Source organism: Saccostrea echinata, unplaced genomic scaffold, assembly GCF_033153115.1.
Source record: "Saccostrea echinata isolate AGI-Se365-2 ecotype Australia unplaced genomic scaffold, CSIRO_AGI_Sech_v1 ptg000014l, whole genome shotgun sequence".
Taxonomy (NCBI): Eukaryota; Metazoa; Mollusca; class Bivalvia; order Ostreida; family Ostreidae; genus Saccostrea; species Saccostrea echinata.
Window position 1 is genome coordinate 12,589,487 of NW_026889763.1, and position 20,971 is coordinate 12,610,457.

At 31.0% G+C, this 20,971-nt stretch overlaps 3 protein-coding genes across 3 annotated transcripts in view; all 3 read right to left on the reverse strand.

Annotated features, from left to right (window-relative positions):
• LOC133186758 (proline-rich transmembrane protein 1-like) overlaps positions 1-20,971 on the reverse strand; it is a 304,313-nt gene that overhangs the window by 107,731 nt on the left and 175,611 nt on the right. The gene's annotated exons all lie outside the window — the stretch shown is intronic.
• LOC133186502 (uncharacterized) lies at positions 313-2,939 on the reverse strand. The gene is made up of 4 exons (XM_061321736.1): positions 2,789-2,939; positions 1,554-1,658; positions 1,215-1,257; positions 313-493 (listed from the first exon to the last, which is right to left on the reverse strand). The coding sequence occupies exons 1-4, from the start codon at positions 2,937-2,939 to the stop codon at positions 313-315; spliced, it is 480 nt and encodes a 159-aa protein (XP_061177720.1).
• On the reverse strand, positions 5,338-7,638 carry LOC133187230 (uncharacterized). Its single transcript, XM_061322586.1, has 8 exons — positions 7,520-7,638; positions 7,062-7,212; positions 6,754-6,864; positions 6,576-6,654; positions 6,272-6,435; positions 6,029-6,106; positions 5,865-5,933; positions 5,338-5,770 (listed from the first exon to the last, which is right to left on the reverse strand). Exons 1-8 carry the CDS (start codon positions 7,532-7,534, stop codon positions 5,394-5,396), a joined length of 1,044 nt encoding a protein of 347 aa, XP_061178570.1. The 5' UTR covers positions 7,535-7,638; the 3' UTR covers positions 5,338-5,393.

The window sequence follows — 20,971 nt, forward strand, 5'->3', positions numbered from 1 at the left end:
GTGACTGGTCCTTTGTTGCATTATCTTAAGCAATATGCTTAAGAACTTAAAACAGGTAAAGTCCATGCTAAACTTGAAGTATATACTGAGCATATGCTTAAGAGTTAAGAAGTTTAATGCAACATGCTTAGCAATATTCTTAGTTAAATTTTTAATCTGCTGAGCAGGAAAAAAGTACTTTAGTTTATCCTTACGACCTCTAAGGTAAGAGGGAGGGGATTTTTTTCATTTAATTCGCAAAACACATGGCTGACAATGAATTTAGGTACCCTAATTTTTAAAATACTCTGCCTGTTAACGATGGGTATTATTTCAATTTGAAAAGATCTTCTTTTTAAAGTAGTTACCTTCATGTTTTCTCCTCTTTAACACAATACATATCACAGCTAAGATGATGGTTATTAGAAGTACTATGAATACGACAGCAGCAATAATTATAGTGAGAGTGGTGGAGCCTTGAAGGTCGGCTTCTGTAGTGGCCGTGGATTGAAAACTGAAAGCATGAAGAGTTTATTTTTGATGTGCATTTTTTTCCAAAAAAAATTAAGTACATAAACAAGCTTGACTTTGACCAGAAAAGGTGCGACTAAATTAAAAAAAAAAAAAAAAAAAAAAAAAAAAAAAAAACCACAACATTAATTGGTACAGCTGTACTTATTCATTTATGAAATATTGTTAGTTAAGTAATATCATTTTATAATAGTGGGGTGTTTAAAGTAGATTCAGATATTTAAGATTTTATTGAACAAAGAGACCTATCACGTCTCATATGTGAATACAATACATACATATAATACGATTTAGACATCACAGTGAAACAATAGATATTGTATAATGTATACGTAAGTGTTATCATGATATTTGTGAATTAAATTAATGTCTTAATCTATTTGCGAAAAGTTGTTTTCCAAGGTCACATATCGTATTCGGGCTGGTTAATATTTGAATCAATTTATAAACACTAGGATTGCAATAATTATGATTTTTTTGATACTCTTCTTCAAAGCTTTATATTTAAGGCATGTAGAAATAAAGAAAAGATATTACCATTAAATTATTTTAAATTATATTAAAGTTTAATATCACATATAGTATAAAAATCACATTTTCTACATTTATTGTATATTCTTCTGTTAAAAAGAAACGATCTCAAACTTGAATATCCAAACAGCACACGATTTTTTACAGTATGTCACAGTAAAATGCATGTATACCTGACCGTGCTTGTCATTCCAGTCCTATCGAGGCATAATGAAACTGAAATAGATAAAATAAAGAATTTAGATAATAAACTTTGATTTTTTAAAATTTGCATTGCAATTAGAACATCCTTATTAACACCTACACTGAAGATTTCAAAGAATAGATTTCTGAAAGGTAAAAATATTAGAAATATTCTTGTGAATTAGAGGGAAAAAAGTCTATCACATTCTTTTTATTTTTTGTATGCGAAAGGAAGGATGGATATTGACTATTTCGTATGTCATTAAGTAAACGTTGAACAGTTAAATGAAGAAGTCTTACAAATGTTTTAGTTTGGTATAAATTCTTACATTCATAGACTTTGTTGGACCAGAATGTCTTGTTTGGACAGCCATCAGATATACAAGCTGTAGCATCGATCCTTCCTGCCTTGGAATTGTACTCAGGGCACATATCTGTAAATAAATAAATACACGGTAGAGAAAATAAGCACCTCCTTCAATATACCGGATTAGGGACCCAGTCATTCAAGGTAAATTAGGTCCAGAATTAAGGTCCAAAAAACAAAATAATAAATACGAAACTTAAAAAAAAAATACAAATATAAATGTCTATAATTCAAAAGGAAAGGAATAATTCATTTCCATTATTTAACTTTTATTTTAAAATCATCTCAGTGATATTACAAATTAATCAAACACGGTACTGCATGAGTGTTTACTGTGCATTAAGTCACTTCCCGTGTATAGGGATTAGCAGAAAACACGACTGCAGGTAGACTGCTAGCCCTCGAAGCATTAACACCTGTACAATTTAGCCCCGTCATCACCTGAAATTTACCACGCGGTTAAAGTCTATCTTTTAATACTGAATAACAAGTAGAGGTAGGTAGTCGACTTTTTTTTTACAATTGTGGTATTGCGGGTTTTAAGCTATGATGAAAACTGTTTAGGGGGAAGAAGATATTTTGTTAATATTTGATTACAGATTGGTGAAATGTAAATATATGTGACCTTGAAATCCTCACTCTGATGATGTGTATAGCCTTTCAGGTAATCTTTTTTTTTTTAATGTCGTTTTAAAAACGTATGACCTAGATTTTCCACTGAGAATTTACAGCATCAGATACTGTTTCCGTTCTTTAAATTTTTATTATAAGTTTAAATTTTTAACATTTTTGTTCAGAAAGTACAACACATAGGCGTCGGAAGCAAATTGAAAGTGTTGTACATGCATAGGGAGGGGGGGGGTTAAACCAACAAAAATTGTTTGTGGGGCTAAGCGCTTATTTTAATGCTTATATTACGTCCATCTTTGCAAAAACTGTGGGGGAACTTATTCCCGGTTCCGACGCCTATGCAACAAGAGTTGACAAGTCTTAATATTCAGATTATAGTCAGAAATTTTTTTACTAGAGATGTTTCGATCACGTCTCATCTTTGAGTCTCTCAGCAAGGATACGATATGTGATTGTTAGTTTGCTCGGATCTCGTGAAGAATTCTGGTAATTTTCGTTTAATTTTTATAGATAAAGTTGTCTGTATATAAGCAGTAAATAGAGCTCTCCTACAGAAGAAGTGCTTACCTTTTTGAATCCAAACCCTGCTGAGGCACTGCTCTGTTGCGTGGTCATTTTCATTCAGAAGACAGTGATAGTAGTTAGGTACAACACACTGTAATCTTTGTGATGCCAGATTCCAACTTGTGACGTCAAGAGGGCAATTAAATACACCCATCTGTGGTGTATTTCATCCTACTTTCGGTTTTGATGTCGATCCTGATCCAACATGTTCCAATAACGGTAACTGCATGGAAATGGAGTTTAAATATTAAAAGTCTTTCACACTAATCTGTATGTTCCGAAATATAATGTCACCTTAAAAATACCAACATCAGGGCTAGATTAATAAAATTTTTATTTTACTTATTACTTATAACTTATTTAAGGTGGTTTTCTATAACAAAACTTTAAAGAAAATGTTATTTATTTTAGTTTCGATTTTCCTTTAAGCTTTAAGATTCTTAGGCTAGTCAAATATTATAAAACTTGAAATTAAAAATATCTATAATTGAAATGTTCATATTTTTATTTAAGTCAACAAAAAGTGAAAAAAAGAAAATAAAAGGACTCATTCATTTTCATTGAATACTTCCTTTGAATGTTAAAGTTAACATATTATAGCAGTCAATACAATTACACTTTATATACTATTCATTGTTTCATTTTAATTTATTTAATGAATAGAAGAAAAGCATGTTTAATTTCATAAGTATAATTTCTCTCAACATTCAGGACTAATGATCAGGGGTCCGTTTTACAGAAGAATTTACAATTAACGAGGTTCGCTCCTGAGCTTTTGAGCAGATTTTTATCTTAACCTATATTTCAAAAATTCTGCATAATGTTTTAATTCTTACAATAAATTTGGATTCTACAAGGCCAATTTAAGTATATTCAGCTACAACTTCACGATTAAATTTCATACCAAAAGCGTTAAGTTAGGAACTATATTTTGTGGCGGAAGGTTTTTTTTTAGAAGAAAATGATCATTTTTTTCTCTTTCCAAGTATTTAAAGTATGTTAAGTTTGGATTCCTATTTTTACATGCAGTCTGCACACAGAGTTATTTTGTGCAGTGAACTGTTTTATACTGGTTCTAAATTATCTATTAAGTAAACTGTCATGAATTCTAGAATCATATTTTATAAATATAGCAAATATATTGTGAAAATCAAGAAAAAAAAATAGCCCTAATTTAAGCTTAAAATTAGCACTTTTTTACAAATATCTAGAAATTAACATGACAGACCCACACTTTTTATTTTCTTTTCTGAAAATATAAGAAACTTTTAACCATTCTTCTTAAATTCAGTAAAATGTCATTACTTTCAAATGATTTTTTTGCTTGTTAAATTTTAAATGCCAGAAAAATGAAAATTTCTGAGTGCAGAAAGGTCAAATAATTGAACATGCGGAGTAATTTGAAAAAATTTTCGTTGTCACAAATTTTAATGTGTCTATTTAAAATGAAATAAGACTGTGTTTGTTCCCATAATTTATTTGAATAAAACTATTGGAGGAAAAACTTTAAAAATTGATTTATGTGTAAGACGTATTAACAGTGCAAAAAGGTCAAACTAAATACTCTGTAGCGCAAAAAGAAGCGCATTGACCCCCATTTTTGTTTTGATTTTTAATTAAGTTATGTGTATAAATTCTAAAAATATACTTGATAAAAAATTCTCATTACTTTTAATGGCAGGATCCAACCCCCTTAAGACCAAAAACCTAAGTTGATTGTAATATTTTGCAAAAGTATTGATTCTGTTTCAAAGTGCTAGGATAAAAATATCTTTATAAATTCATTTAAAAAGATTGAAACCATTTTCAAATGAATGTAAAATAGAGGATAATAAGCAGAATTAAATTTTTGTCGTAGTCGCAAGTTCCTTTGTAAAACGGGCCCCAGGTAATAAAAAAAAATTAAATAAGGACCTTTTGAATTCTCTTTAGGTTATTTCAGTTTCTTTAAATTTAAAGGAGCTGGTGCACAGTTTTGAAGCTCATATTTTCTAAAATTTTCTAAATAATATCATCACTTATATGTTGCTAGGTCATTATTCGAAGCATGTTAAGAAACTTTGCTTATCTGAACATTATTTAAACTATGATTTCGGGACGCGTTTGATTGACACATTTCCTTGCACTTTCACAAAGTAAACTTTATCCATAATACTTAAGAAAAGTAGAAATTTTGTTGTGGATTAATGAAAAATATGAAAAACTATAATCCAGAAATTTCAGAGTAGAAATGCAAGAAAGCAAAACCAACTCACCAGTACTGTTATTAAGTGCCCGGTGATGTGTGCAGACTAAGCAAATTGAACACACCCGGTAAAACTAAAATACTAACAATAACAGAGCTCGAACCCTGTTAACAAACACAGGTGCTTGACGTGATGTAATGAAGAATGTCATTGTCATTGAATTAAACGGAAGTTATTTTTGAATAATATTGTAAACAATGCAACTGTGTCCAGGCAACTTTATGCACCTCAAAAAATCATAAACAAAAGTATAAAATACAATAACATCTGGCAAACAAAGTTTATTTTAAACATGCAGTGATATGTAAATGCAAATTTCATTAGTTGGAAGATTTTCTCAATACTGATAAGTCTTCTTCACTTTAAACTTTGATAATATATCTCTCATTAAATAAAGGCGTTTTTTGTAAATGTTCTTTATGGTCAGTCCACACAGCTAACGGCATCTCCAAAACAAATTTAGACAAAGGTTGTTGTGTTGCTGCTGCGAATATTTTATCAAAGTCTTCACGGAGATCCTCTATCTGAGACACTAAATTTACGTCTGCAAATACACCCTGGAAAAAGTAGACTTTGGTCCACATATCTACTTTAAACTCGCTCATACTCTTCACGAACTGACATTTATCGTATCTATTTTCATATATCAGAGTTTCATATGATTCTGCTATCTTGTCTTCATCGTTCCCGACGTACACATATATATTACTGACTGGATCCATGGACTTGAGATTTAATTCTGAAATAAAAATTAAAAATGACCGTGTTATACTCCTAAAAGATCAAATAATTGTGGCGTTTCCAAAATACGTGTCATCACTATGTTAACATACTCAAGAAGGGCTGTTTTTCAACATCAGCTGAACGAGTCCGAAAAGTTGTACCGTTTCCGTTCACATGTTCTGTAAAACAAATGCTACATGTATAGTATCTTCATTTTCTAATTGCCATATCAATGGGAAAAAATCATGCTAAAAGTATGGTTTTGTGCACGCACCTGCATTAATGAAATCATCAAGTATACTTTCCTGCCTTAAAGTTTTTGTATATTCAATATGAACTTCATGCCTGCATCCTACAATCGAAGAAAAATGCAATGAAATCTGTTTTAAAAATAGCTGTACAAAACCAGTTATACTTAATCAGTAAAAATACGTTTGTAATTGCATGATGTTTTAAGCAAAATGATCTCCAATGTCCCTTAAAATCTATTCATGTGACAGTTCAATGTGGTGGTAACCTTTGTGTCTTGATCTCCTTCTCCGACATAGAACACATATAAACACCACCACAAGGATCAGAAAAACCAGGATACTTCCGCCGATAATGTACGGTAAGAGGGTATGCATGTCTAGGCCAGGGCTTGTTGTAGTCGTGTTACTGGATGAGGTTGAATTGGATGGCCTATCATGACAGAAGAGTACAGTTATCCATGACTTGGTGTTCTAGTTGATACTAGTAGTCAGACATATTTTGGAATATATATTATATATGGCGAAAATGTATGTCAATTTTAATGTAAAATTGATTCGTGTATAACTTACTCTTCAGTAACGGTGGTATTTGTAAATATAATGTAAGAGGAATTCTGTATTGACTGGGATTTCTGAAAGCACTTCGGATCTGTAACAAAACAAAAAAAAGAAAAGAATTCCTAATTGTTTGCACAGCTGCTTTCATTAAACTTGAAAACATGAATTAATGTAATTTAAATTATCTCACATAGATAGACGGCATTAGACCAGAATGTGTTTCTAGGACATTCTGTTGAATCCCCTAAACATTTGTCCACGTCTATTATATCAAGGTTTTCGTTGTATTCTGGACACATATCTGAAAGTAAATAATAATATTATTTTACAGTGAACAAGAGAAACTTGTCTCTTACATGTAGATTTATTTTTGAGTACCTCTTGTTATATTGCAATTTGAGATATATAAGATGTTTATAATCCCGAGGTGTATTTGGCATTCTTAATATACATTTACATTTCACATGTAAAATTCCTAATTGTTTTTTGATTACAAACCTGGCGGAATCCATGTTTTCTCAAGGCATTTTTCTACGTATCGCCCTGCTGTTGTCTTTAAGCAATGGTAAGTTCTGGGTGGAGTACAAGTAAAGACAGAAGAGGCTGAATTCCAATCATTCTGGTCCTGTGGACATGTGATGCCTTGGCCCTATGGGGAATAAAGAGCTTTTTATATAATACTTTATAAAAGAAAAGATGGATAGCAAAGTAAAAATCGAATTGTTGCAATATTGCTTCAATATGAGCAAAGGTAAACATGAATACACATGTACAGTCAGATAAATGTTAACTGTCAAGCACAGTGCAGGTGCACATGCACGTCGTTAGATAAGGTTGGTAGTGACTAATGGTTTATAACTCGATGAGAAACATTGAACAAAAACAACGGTGATACAGGTAGTAATGATAAAAATGTATCAAATATTGTTTCATAGGAGGAATACTAATATACATACCTTGACAGCCGCCATTTTTTTTTCTTAATCAATAATTCTGAATACTTTACAAAGAGGTTTAGATTTAAATGCCCTTCGTCATTCAAACCTTTTTCCTCTTGAATAGCTTTGACGACCTCATTTACCTTAAGATATCTAAATATAGATTGGGGATTTTTATGGCTGTGGACCTCTTAAATTTCTTCACTTCAGATTAGCGGTCATTTAAATCTATAGGATAAACAGGAGAAATAGTAAGGTTTTGATACTTTTACTTTTTCTACAAAGTATAATCTAATTACTTATTCATATATGTATGTGTAAATGTTGGATATTGTTACAGTATTTTGATTTTAATATCTTGTATAATAACGTTTTTCTACACAAAAAGTTATATTTCTGACTAGAAAAGGGTTTTCAAACATTATTTGCTCTAAAAAACAAAAACAAATAAAAACAAATCAGTAAAAATTAAGAATTCAAAAGTGAAAAATAAATTTTTTTTATCTTTCAATTAAAAAAAGGGCGTTATTCACAGAACTGGTTATTGAATATACATAATTGGTTAGGAAATATTTGCATTACTAATTGCTTTTGAAAAATTTTTAAACGAAAAGAAATGTAAACAATTTACATTTTGTAGTAATGTATTAAAAAAAGAGTAAGACCTCAAAATAAAAGAAAAGGAAATCTAACTCTAGTACAAAAACCAGTAAATTAATCATACAAAAAGGCCATTACAAATTTTGACAACTCTGACCATTTTCATAAAACAAAGAAAAGTTGTGGGACTTTTGGATAGCAAGGATTAAATCAACGTCGATTGATTATGCGGTAATCACTACTTCTGAATTTTTTTAAAATTTTATACACGAGGGTTGTCCATTAAGTTCTTGGACAATGACGCTTTTTGCCAAAGTGAATTGTCCTAGTTTAATACTTCTGTATACCAAAATATTTGTAATGAAAATTCAAGTCAGAATAGTTTGACTTTGGTTGTTTGAATTAAATTTAACATATTTGTAAAATGGTTGTCTTTAGAGGTCACAGATAATGCGCACAGCCCAGGGTTGAAAGCTTAAGCTTTGGCTTAAGCTTTGGAATAAAGTTTTTGGATTAAAATTATTATTTTCTTCATAAAACATGGCAAAATTTAGCAAAAATTAAATGTGTCTTAAATAAAACGGTTGCCTCATTTTCAGATATCTTTAGTTTCGCTTATTGGGCAAATTGTGAAAATATTTAGAAAAAAAAAGAATTATGTTTCAAAAACTAACAGAAAAAGCGACGTCGGTCATTCGAATGGAATAGCGTCCAATCATAAAATTATATTTTAATTGTGGTTGAAACGACGTCAGAGACTAGGTGAAACAACTATAAATTTTTGGAATATATTTAGTTCATTGATTTAATATTGAATTGGTACATGTGTATAAGATTTTTCAATGTTGTGTACAATTTGAGAGACTCTACAATAAGTAAGAACTATTGTTATTTGATGAAAATAGGATATATCTCTATTTATGACGTTGTTATAAACTTAATTAACGCAACGTCGGACTGGGCTGTGCTGCCCGTGTATATGAAGTGTTTATACTGATGACGTTCGTAAATTATCATAAATGGTTTTGAATTTAAAAAAAAAATACTGTTTTGTTGTTGTTGTTGTTTTTTTTTTTTTTTTTTTTTTGGTCTATTTTTAAATATTATAGCACACACTTAGCAGTGTGGCATGATAAAGAAAAAAAATGAGTGTGTCAACGAATATTTGATAGCAATTCAAAATTCGTATATTTTTTTTTTTACTTTAATTATCATGAAATTAGCTTTATCGAACTGGGCCGTACTGTTTGCATATACAAGCTATTTACACATAATTTTCGTAAAATAGTGGTTGTTGCTTTAAATTTATTCATTTACTAAATCATGCTCTATATTAAAATAATATATCGTACAAATCTGGCTGTGTGGTCGTTATTTAAAAAAAAAATACAGCATTTGTCTAGGAACTTTATGGACAAACCTCGTACTTCTGGAAAAAGGAGATTGTTCGTACAATTCATTTTTTAATTTTTTTTTAATTAAGTAAAATTATCACAGAATAATTAAAAAAAAAAAAGATTTGAAATTTAACACTTTATTTTAGAACTAAGAAAATTGACAAAGATGTAAATAAATTTGAATATGTCGATATAAATGCCATGACATACAGATGATACAATAATATACATGATGGAGCTCACAAAGGCTTTAACAGACCTATTTCCAATTGGGTCCTATTATTATAATTATTAGACTTAAAAATTACATGCTATAATTAAGGCAGGACACTGACAAAAATGCATAAAGCATTGAAAATATAGCATGTTATACAAATGCAGTATGTCATGTATTTGTAGCTAAAAGGCCTTAACAACTTTCTTTTTTTTGTTTTACATTCACCTCCTTGATCTATAATGGCAAAGCATTCCAAGCTTTAATAGAATTTAAGCACTTCTATATAACATATCATGTGGGAATATTAGCTTTGTTGTTCCCATTGATGATACATTTTCAGTATCCTTACTGGACAAAAGTAAACGTCATTACTTGATGAGATCCTCTATCCATTAATAATTTAATTTATATCATTTTAGTGAATGATGTTACTTTTTTTATTTAACAAGGTGAACTAATTATTATGAAACTTTCTCATTAATTTATGAAAAGACCATTTATGTTTCATTATACCATCACTGTTTACTACAAGGGTCTAGCGGAGAGATATACAACGGTCATAAACTTCCGTTTGAAATCGATTATAATGCAAGTGCTTGGTGATTAGGTGGAGGGGTCCAACCTCAATGATTAACACATCATGCATAAATTTCACTTACTATATTGGCGGTGTCAACTTAATACACAGTAAAGTAATTATATGTAGAATTTTCTATAAGTATCAACCTCTATGCATACAGTGGATTTCTTGAAACATTCAGAAAGGATAGGAAATTTATTAAACTTGATTTTTTTTTTATTTTGCTGTCGTCACTTCCGGTCACAAGTTACATCCGATTTTCTGTTTGTTTGTTTTTTTTAAAAACATTTTTTTTCCAGACGTTTTCTCAAAAACGGTTAGAAACATGATATTAAAAATGTCAGGGATGAAAGATCTCATCTAGTTCAGTTATATATATTGTGTGTATTTTATACAAGGCATTAACTTTATTCCTTTAAATATTGATTTTTGTCTCATAACTTCTCACTTTAAAGATTGCCTTAAATTTCTAGTTTTACGGGTTTCTTGAAAAAATGATATTTTAGTAAATCTTTCTCAAATCGTCTCCATTCGTCTGTTTGAGAAGAAAGAACGAAGTAACTCTTTGGAGTTTTTGTTGCTTGCTTGTGCATTTTTTGAAGTTTCTCTTTTAAATCCATCACGTCCTGGGCAGAATTAATATCATCCAACGAATGTCGGAATAAATACAAACTGATATCCTCTTCCGGGTCCCAGTTAAGGAGAGATCCAACGTATTGCGACTTCCCAAATCTTCCAGTGGCATCCAAAGACTTTATCCTCTGGTCATTTTTAGATGTGTCATCAGATATAAATATTATCACTCCGTTGTTTTCTAGTTTATCGGTATCTGTACAAGCAACGAGTTCATTGTTTCCAATAACTAGTTTTAAAGAAAAAACGAAAACATCATTCCATTTAGATAAAATCTTACATATCACTCAAGTCTTTATCTTGAAAAAATAAATTATCAGGAAATACAATTATTACATATAAGAATGACTTTTGGAAGGTGATTTAAGATAGTATATGTATATCAGCTGTAATTATTTCTTTAGCAGTGGCTCTTCCATCAATGAAATGTATTTAACTGCATCATAGATTTATAATAATTCTTGATTAAGTACGTTTAGATGATGTTTTTATTTTCTTGTGTTTTTCCTATAAACATGAACAAAACAATTGTAAATCACTGAGTACTATATGGAAACATTATCGTATCTGAATTTCCAATTGCAATGGAAAATCTTTTATATAAAGTGCTGGCTGTGCTAACATATTTTGAGCTCACAATTTTAACATCAATAATATTGAAAATAAGTGTTTATAAATTTGAATTTACCTTGCACTTGCTCATCTGTGTTATTTATCTTGTTTTCAGTTTCCATTTTGTGTTTATTACCGTATGTTTCTGTAGGAAAATGGGTTTAATCATATATTCCATTTTGTGTTTATTACCGTATGTTTCTGTAGGAAAATGGGTTTAATCATATATTCCATTTTGTGTTTATTACCGTATATTTCTGTAGGAAAATGGGTTTAATCGTATATTCCATTTTGTGTTTATTACCGTATGTTTCTGTAGGAAAATGGGTTTAATCGTATATTCCATTTTGTGTTTATTACCGTATGTTTCTGTAGGAAAATGGGTTTAATCGTATATTCCATTTTGTGTTTATTACCGTATGTTTCTGTAGGAAAATGGGTTTAATCATATATTCCATTTTGTGTTTATTACCGTATGTTTCTGTAGGAAAATGGGTTTAATCATATATCAATATAAAAATCATGATCATCCCTTTTTATCGGTACATAGATAAATTCAGAATGTTGCAATTGATTAAATCAAATGCCATTAAATGTCAAATATACATATATATGAATTGAGGTTGTCATTATTAGTGGAAATTATTATTATTAATAATTATTTCATTTTTATTTTTTTTTTAATTTATTTTACCTAACAAGCCATCAGTCTCATCTTTTTCCAGAGTTAGTCGTTTGTTTTTTGTGCATTCGTCTTCTGAAGTTGAATAGATGCGTTCCATTCCTGAAGACAAAATTGAAAATAAACCATAAATCTCTAATGATAATTGTACATATTTTTAATATGCATTTAAATTCCACTTACCCTTAACTTTTAACATTACAAATGTTCTCAGTCATTCTTAATTTCAAAAAGAAATATACGAATTCAAATTTTATTTCTTACCCCTTCATGCATAAAAGTATTAAGGGTTGTTAAAATGATCAATCGGCTTTGAAAACATTAGGTTTTTACCTATCAAGTTTTTGTTTTCTATTTCTTCTTTGATATCTCTTCTTACTTTGACATCTACAGTACGTTCTGGTTCTAAATCAAACAACAATAATAAAAAAGATACACTCAGTTACCTATTCAGATGCTCGAAAACCTCACTTTTTGTTGCAACATGTTTTGCCAGCTTCTGTCTCCTGTAGTCCAAGTCAAACAAAAATGTAGAATGGAATACAAATATTTTATTGCAGAAAAGTCAGTATTTTTATCATACTCTTATTATTAATGTATATTATATTAGTATTATTTTTTTGAATCTAAGTCTGAGAATATTTACTTTCGATATTACGATGAGTTATTTCTTAACAAACATGAACAATAAGTATCTAATCATTATATGTTTCACCTCTGTTCTGTCGACTTCTTCTCCTCAACCAGAAAACTAGAGCAAAAAGCATGAAAATAATGAGGATAATCAGTAGAGATGCGCAGACAACAATGACAATGATGGTCGTGTTGTCACTATCCTTCTCTCCACTATTTTCTTTGTATGTTATTACACTGTAACTGCTGCTCATCCTGTACAAGAATTAAATGTACAGAAATCAAGAATCAAGTTTGAGATAAAGATTTGGAAAAGTAAAATTCAATTAATTTCTGGGAATTGTCTATTGTGTCTGGTGCTATTTGTATGAAACTTATTTAAACTTACATAGTTGTTTGATAAGGTAGTGATGTAGCATTACAAAAACACCCTGCATCTGTAATACATTATTCCAGTTATGATATATATATATATATATATATATATATATATATATATATATATATATATATATATATATATATATATATATATATATATATATATATATATATATATATATATATATATATATATATATATATATATATATATATATATATATATATATATATATATATATATATATATATATTAGGGATGTCACATCGGTCAATATTTGATAATCGGTTACTCGGACGATTTTCCGATCGAGTACCCGGGTACTCGGAAAAAGCAGCATACATGAAAAGTTTGTTGATTTTATTGAGACCTGTTTACCCCATCGATGTTTTTTTCGTTTTTAATGCATGTACATAAACATCGAGCCCAACGAAAACGAATTTTTGGTACTTAATTTATGTATCAAACAAACACAAAAGACATGATCAATTATTACATCATCAATTACAAATGATTTACAGTTCTTTTTTTAGGAAAAGAATTTGATCAAAGGGAGAGAAGGACGCAACTTTGTAATGATTAGACTAGCGAAAGAGAATCATATCTTTGGGAATGGACGTTGTCGTGATCGCGAGTCGTACAAGTATATTATTTACATTTCCAAGTTTTCTCTTGATAACTCTGAAAGTTAATTATGTTTACAACTTCACCTGTTATGCATAAATTATCCCACATTTCCAACTGCCGTTGATGCTCTAGCAAACCCAACAAACTAGACAGCGATTCCTTAAATATATGTTTGTTTCACCTCGTATACGCTGATATTTCTATGTATGTCCGATTTCGCTACCGTATGCTAATTAATTAATCTAAGGATAATTAATAGATCATAATTAACAGATGTTCATTGAAAACAAATAATTTAAGCCATTCAAAAATTAGGGTCACAAGAGGTGAGAATACCTGTGTACGATGTCCGGTGATTGGTCACGGTAATTACTGTATACACATGTACACAGCCAAAGGCGATAACGGGTATTAACTGGTAAAGGTGACGCTAATTACTGTACAGACATGGACAATAAATATTTAAATAACATTTTTTGATGAGTTTTTAATAAAAATATGCACTTTGAAATATGAAAAAAAAAATATACGTTCGAGTAACCGAGTACCGATTTTAGTATTCGATACTCTGACGTTCGATCGATTAGCCGGTTAATCGGGTACTCGTTGACATCCCTAATATATATATATATATATATATATATATATATATATATATATATATATATATATATATATATATATATATATATATATATATATATATATATATATATATATATATATATATATATATCGGTTTAGACAACAAACATTTAAAACAACTGGATTAACTAAAAGGGACTTGAAGCTTACATCGCATCATGCAAGATTTAGGAATACACAACATCCGGATTAGATTAGTTTCACTGTATTTATACATGTATATATGCCTGCATAAATATTTGTTTTTAATTTGGAGAAAAGTTTTCTTAAAAAAATCATAAGTTCAAACAATTTATCAGAAACATTATACATATTTCACTTATTTCAATATCTAAATCACATCTCAGTATATATTCAATAAGTATGTTTTTGGTCGATAAATAATGGGATTTAGATAATTTGGTAACACTTTTTTACTATTGATTTACATCAATAACGTTTGAAAAATCAATAAGATAACAACAATTTTCTATAATTCTAGGTGTGAACCTGAAATTTGCCTATCAAAATACACATGTACACAGGCATACATGTATGGATACATACATATATATACTGCATTTGACCAGAAATTGCTGTGGGGCAGTCGTTGAGCTGTGAGATACAATTATACACATCTATTCGATTGGCTCTGGAATTGTATTCCGGACACATTCCTTGAAAATAGGACAAAATGATTAAAGGTATAATTTATAAAAATATTGAAAAATTATTAGATTCTTCTTTATTCAATTTAGGGTCAAATTAAGCTCTGATGTTAAATTTCAAAGAAATTGTATCTTTTTTTCTCTCTTTTCAGCTGATAATTAAAGTTTAAACACTAAGATATGGCCACCTTTGATAAATATATGCCTATAAAAATTGCTGTTTTTAAAATCGCAGAACAGCATTTGTTTTCAAATGTAATTTTTTTGCAAATACGTATATGATATTTTGACTAACCATCTTGAATCCAGACTCTTTGCAGGCAATGCTGTTGAAATTTTCCGTTATCGTCCCGTAGACAGTGGTAGTAGTTTGGTTCCCTGCACTGTAACGCTGCAGATGCCTTGTTCCAGTCATCAAATAACAGTGGACAATTCAGTATACCCTGCGTCACCATGTAATACCACACAGCCAATCGTATAGTGATGTCCATGTCTTCAATGCTAAGTATAACAGAAATTAAAAATAATTACTTTAAAATGTTCGAATTGAGAAGATAATCTATTACATGTTTCAGTCTTGAAAAACAATGATTACATACTGAATGTGTAACATGTACATACAGTATGTAATCATTATTTTTCAAGACTGTTACTTAAATTTTTGAGTAGCTATAATAATATAAATAATTATTTTCTTGAAGCATATTATTAAGATTTTTGTCCGTTTTTGATGTTGGTTTTCATTTCCAGAAAATTTTATACACTACATGTAAGGCTGTTGCATACAGTGTCGTCACACCAGAAAATGTTTATACAGATAAAAAAAAATTACAGATTCAATTTTATCATCAGTTTGTTTTCTTTACGTTTAAGATGCAGATTTTTTTTCCCGTTTGTTTGATTTAAGTCCCTTTCACTCATATTGAGACGCCATATTAATTATGATTAATCTCTATAACCTTGAAGTTAACATTTTACTTCCTGATGATCTGAAAATTTTCGTATTCCCTACCAAATTAATGTCTCAGTTCCGAATAAACCATGAAATATAAGCAACAAATTCGTTTTTGCATAAAATTAAGAAAGTAGGTTCACATGGGTGTTCGTTTTGTGAAACTGAGACTGAAACTATTATGCACATTTTTCGGGAATGTGAATTAATACAAGATTTATTGAACAGTTTTGATAGGTATTGCTTTAGAAAAATCATTTTAATGTTGTATATTCAAAGAAGGAATTCATACTTAGATCATTTGAAAAATTAGACAAAATTAAATATCTCATTGCCCTTCAAATTAAATATTTTATCTATAGTGTGAGATGTAGTGGTAAAAAAACTCTCCTTGAATGGACTGATATCCTCCATCAAATATATGTATGAAACAAATAAGTAAATTGCCTATAAGAACAATAATCAGGTAACTTTTGACGAAGCCTGGGGGCCCTGAAAGAATCTGCTTATGTAAAATTTCTCTCTCCTCTCTTTCTTTATATTTCTCTTTCTCTATCCTTTCTCTTCTCTCTCTATCTTTCTCCTTCTCTCTCTTAAAAAATTACAGAAAATGTATTGTAAAGTTATATACAAGAATATGTGAATAAAAAAACTGTTAAAAAATGTCTACTTCAAATTAAGCGCGGTTTCGAAAACTTTACGGTAAAAACATATGGAAAGGGTATACAGGATGTTCAATGTTTTGTATTTGAATATGGATTTATTTTCTAGTGGGACAGTATTTTTAAAAAAATATTTTCAGGAGTTGCACATCCTGCCTTACGAATGAGATAAATTCCATGTCTAACTTCAAAATATTGGATTTTCTGTTTCTACCATTTTTTTTATTTTCTATTTTGTTTCTATCGTTTCGTAACCCAGTGTCGTAGGATGTGACGTCATAATTGAGCGGTTGTGAGAAATCATAGCATATTGATAATTTTCTGCATGAATATTGACAACAATTATGCCGGGGGAACTTGGCGATTTTAGCGTGTGTCAGCGTAGTTTATTTACTCTTTCTATCTTAAACGAGTCACGGTAGTCTAGTGGTAAGAGCTCGCTTCGTGATCGGAAGGCCCGGGTTCGATTCTCCTTTGCCTCGGCGCGTCAAACCTAAGACGTAAATATAGGTAGTGACCGTTCTTTCGCCAAGCGCCCGGCACTAGATATGAAAGTCACGGGTCTTTCGGATGAGACCTTAAAAACCGTGGTCCCTTGTCACAGTAGGTGTTGGCACGATAAAGAACCCTTACTGCTCAATGACCCGGAGTGCTGAGTACAGGTCTAAATCTGAAGCCCTTCACCGACATTTTTTAAATACAAAAAGCAAATTAAAGAACGAAAAATTCTTTTTTTATTCAATGAGTATTTTTGCATGAGAAAAAAAGTGAACAATTTATAAATTTTGAAGAATTTATAAATTTTGCCTTTACTAAATGAAGCACAATCTGAAGTAAGTTATAAAAAAAACTAGCAGATAGAGAGAGGAAAGATATGAAGATAAATTCATTTGAAATGAGATAAGAAATTATTAGGTTAGAGAACAAAATAACCGAACAGAATGAGATAATAAGGAACTTGCGAATTAAAGCTGGATGTCAGATATCACTAAATCGAAACATTCTCCATGATCAGACTGTTAACTCTAGGCCATAGTGGCTGGAAAACGAGAGCATCAAGATGAGAATGGATATTTCAGAAATGCCAATGATAAATCTACAGGCCAAAGACAGATTGTCCGCCTGTAATACCAATATAACTGCAGAAAATAAGGAATCTCATTTTTTATGCCCTGGCAGAGCCTCGAGTAGGTCATCGATATGCAAGCCCTCGAGCCAAGAAATAACTGTGACAGATCTGGAAAAGTCGAGATTAATACACGAAAAAAAACCTCAGGCAGCAAAAGATTCCACTATTTCGAAGAAGTAAAGAAACTATTTCGAAGACAGAACAGATAACTTCACTCACTACAATGGGGACTCAAGAGCAAAGCAGAACCAAGGCCCAGGGATACACCAGGTACCATTCAAGGTGACAAAGGAACACATGGTAAAACCTGTGGAAACCATCCATTGTCACGAGACACAGAAACCTCATCAAATGGGACAAGATACATCAAGAATCGGTATACTACAGCAATGGCAACTCCCTTACAAGCGAAATCTGCCCAGACATTGGAACAATTTCAGCTAAAGGACCAACCACTACATACAAAGTCATCTCAAATGGAAAACCATACTCTCCCAACTCCATTACCGGCATGTCAAACATGTAGACCCGATACAGGCTGCACTGTGCCACCCAATAGTATTCAGGTCACCACGGAGGGGACCATACAAGTCTATAGATCAACATCAAGCAGCAAACAAAACGGGTCACCCAAATCTGACCCTCCTGGACACAGTTCAGGTGGGAAGACAATACCCAGCAAACATTTTGGCACATCATGTACAGCCACTAATGACCAAAGGTCGGATCCCAGTGACACCTCCAACACGAAGTATGGGAACCTTCCTTACCACCAGACATTAGTAATAGCAACCTTAAGTGTCCAAAATGTAAAGACAAATAAAATATGCATATGTGAAGAGATTAAGAAATGTAATATATTATGTGTGCAAGAACATTAGTTTTATATGTTTGAAGAATCCTTGCTTAATACAATTGTTGAAAAGCATTTCTACACGAGTAAATCTGTGGATATGAATGATCCGTTACCACCAACTGAAAGAAAGAGGGGTTATGGTGGAGTAGCAATATTCTGGAGGAAAAGGCTGGATAAAAATGTGCGGGCATTACCAGACGGGGTACAGGAATTGTATCAATAGTAGAGGAAAGTACACGGTGTTTCATAATTTATGTTACATTTTTAAGTCTAATTTTTTTCTTACTTATCACATTTCTATTACAAACTATATATCATTTTAAACCTCAAATCCTGCATATTGTTCCATGTGAAAAAGTCAAGGAAATCATGGTATTACAATGATTAATTGTGACATAAACGCCGATGTTATAATTTGAATATTTTTCGAAATGGACTTGTCAACATACTGCTGAATTGTAAAGCTGCGGCTTTAATACATGTCACCAATATTCATTCAGAAGTTGATGAAGGAAATGTTTCAAAAGAATGGAAGCTTTCTAGGATGCTTATCAGAAGGCTAGTAACAAGGTTAAAGGACAGTGATGGGAAATATGCGATAAATGACACGGTGCTCCTGAAAACCTAAAGACTTCAAGAACCGAATGTAATTGGTGAAGTGGAGACTCTTAGATAGTTAAGCAAACTCCTGAGAAAAGTGTCAGATGGATGTTTTCAGAAATTGATGCTGCCAATATCAGCATTTCCAGCATATATTGAACTTTGAAATTATATGAAGTTATCAGCGTACAGATTTTTAAAAATGCAATACCCCAAGGTAAGAGTTTGACCTCTGCATTCGCCAATTTCAATCTTTGGGACTTTTTCCGTAGGAGTTCTTTAGGAACAGGGTCTACAATCCTAGACCACAGATACTGAATGAGCTCATAAAGAAGCTCATATGGGGAGTGTCTAAGCAAAATGTGTGACAATGTCATATAAATTTCAAGAAGCAGCTTTCATTTGTAGTTGAAATAGTGGAGATCATTTAGAACATGTAATGTGGACTGTGAAATTCAACGTAACAAAAATGAGGTAATTCAAAAATTTAGTCCAGTGTTTAATATTTTAATTGGTAATTGTACATATTGAATCTTATTGATGCATGCATCAAATTCATAAAAACACTTCTCTGTATCTTTTTCCTGTGTTTGTTAATTTGAAGATTCAAAATGTAACATATATTATGAAACAGTAAGCCAAAACCTGTTGTCTTGGTCAATGTATATATACCATCAAGGAATAGCAATAGCGATGTTGATTTTAAGGAATGTTAGCGGAGCTGGCTGAGATCATCTATAAATACTACCAAATACATGATTTATACTCATGGGTGATATGAATGCATCGCTACACAGGGCAGAAGCAAATAAACAGGATAAACAATTTAGACATTTCCGTAAGCTGTACAATATCCAGTTTAGTAATGATTACCCCAAATAGCCTACCTTCTATAACCATAACGGGAAAGACTCAGCAACGCTAGACTACAAACTCTCAGTGGATAATCAAAATAGGTTAAGTGAAGTTAGAATAAGAAACTTATCAGACCATAAGCTAGTTTATGCTAAACTCCCCCTTGACACCAAAATAGATTGGGACATAGAAGATTGCCAAGGAAAAAGCAATAGAAACCAAATAATAATAACTGGGTAAAGTGTGATCTTGAAACTTACAAATTAGACCTAACAAAAAAAATGGAAAATATCAAACAAAACCTTCAATCATCTTTTGACATCACGGAAGCAACAAAAAGATATTAACTAGTAACATCATACAGGCAGAGAACAAGGTGTTTACACCAGTAAGGAAGAAAAAATGCTGTTAAGCCAAAGTTAGACGGTTAGTTGAAGTAGCTAAAGCAAATAAGGAATCAAAGATTGTCCATAAGAATTGAAAAGATGCAGACAAATCGCAAGACCAATATCACCCACTCTATCTAGCAAGAAAAAAAAATGCCAAACAAATCCGTAGAATACAATGACAAGAATCAGCCTTTGAAAGAGTAAAGTTATACAACGAAATAACAGAAGCAAGCATAAAGAAAACAAAAAGTTATTCTTTAAATTAGTAAACAAGCAGAGGAACAAGCTAATGGATAAAACTGGCCATATCATTGTGGAAGGGGAAACATACAATGAATATGATATTGTAATTATGGGATGGCAGATACATTT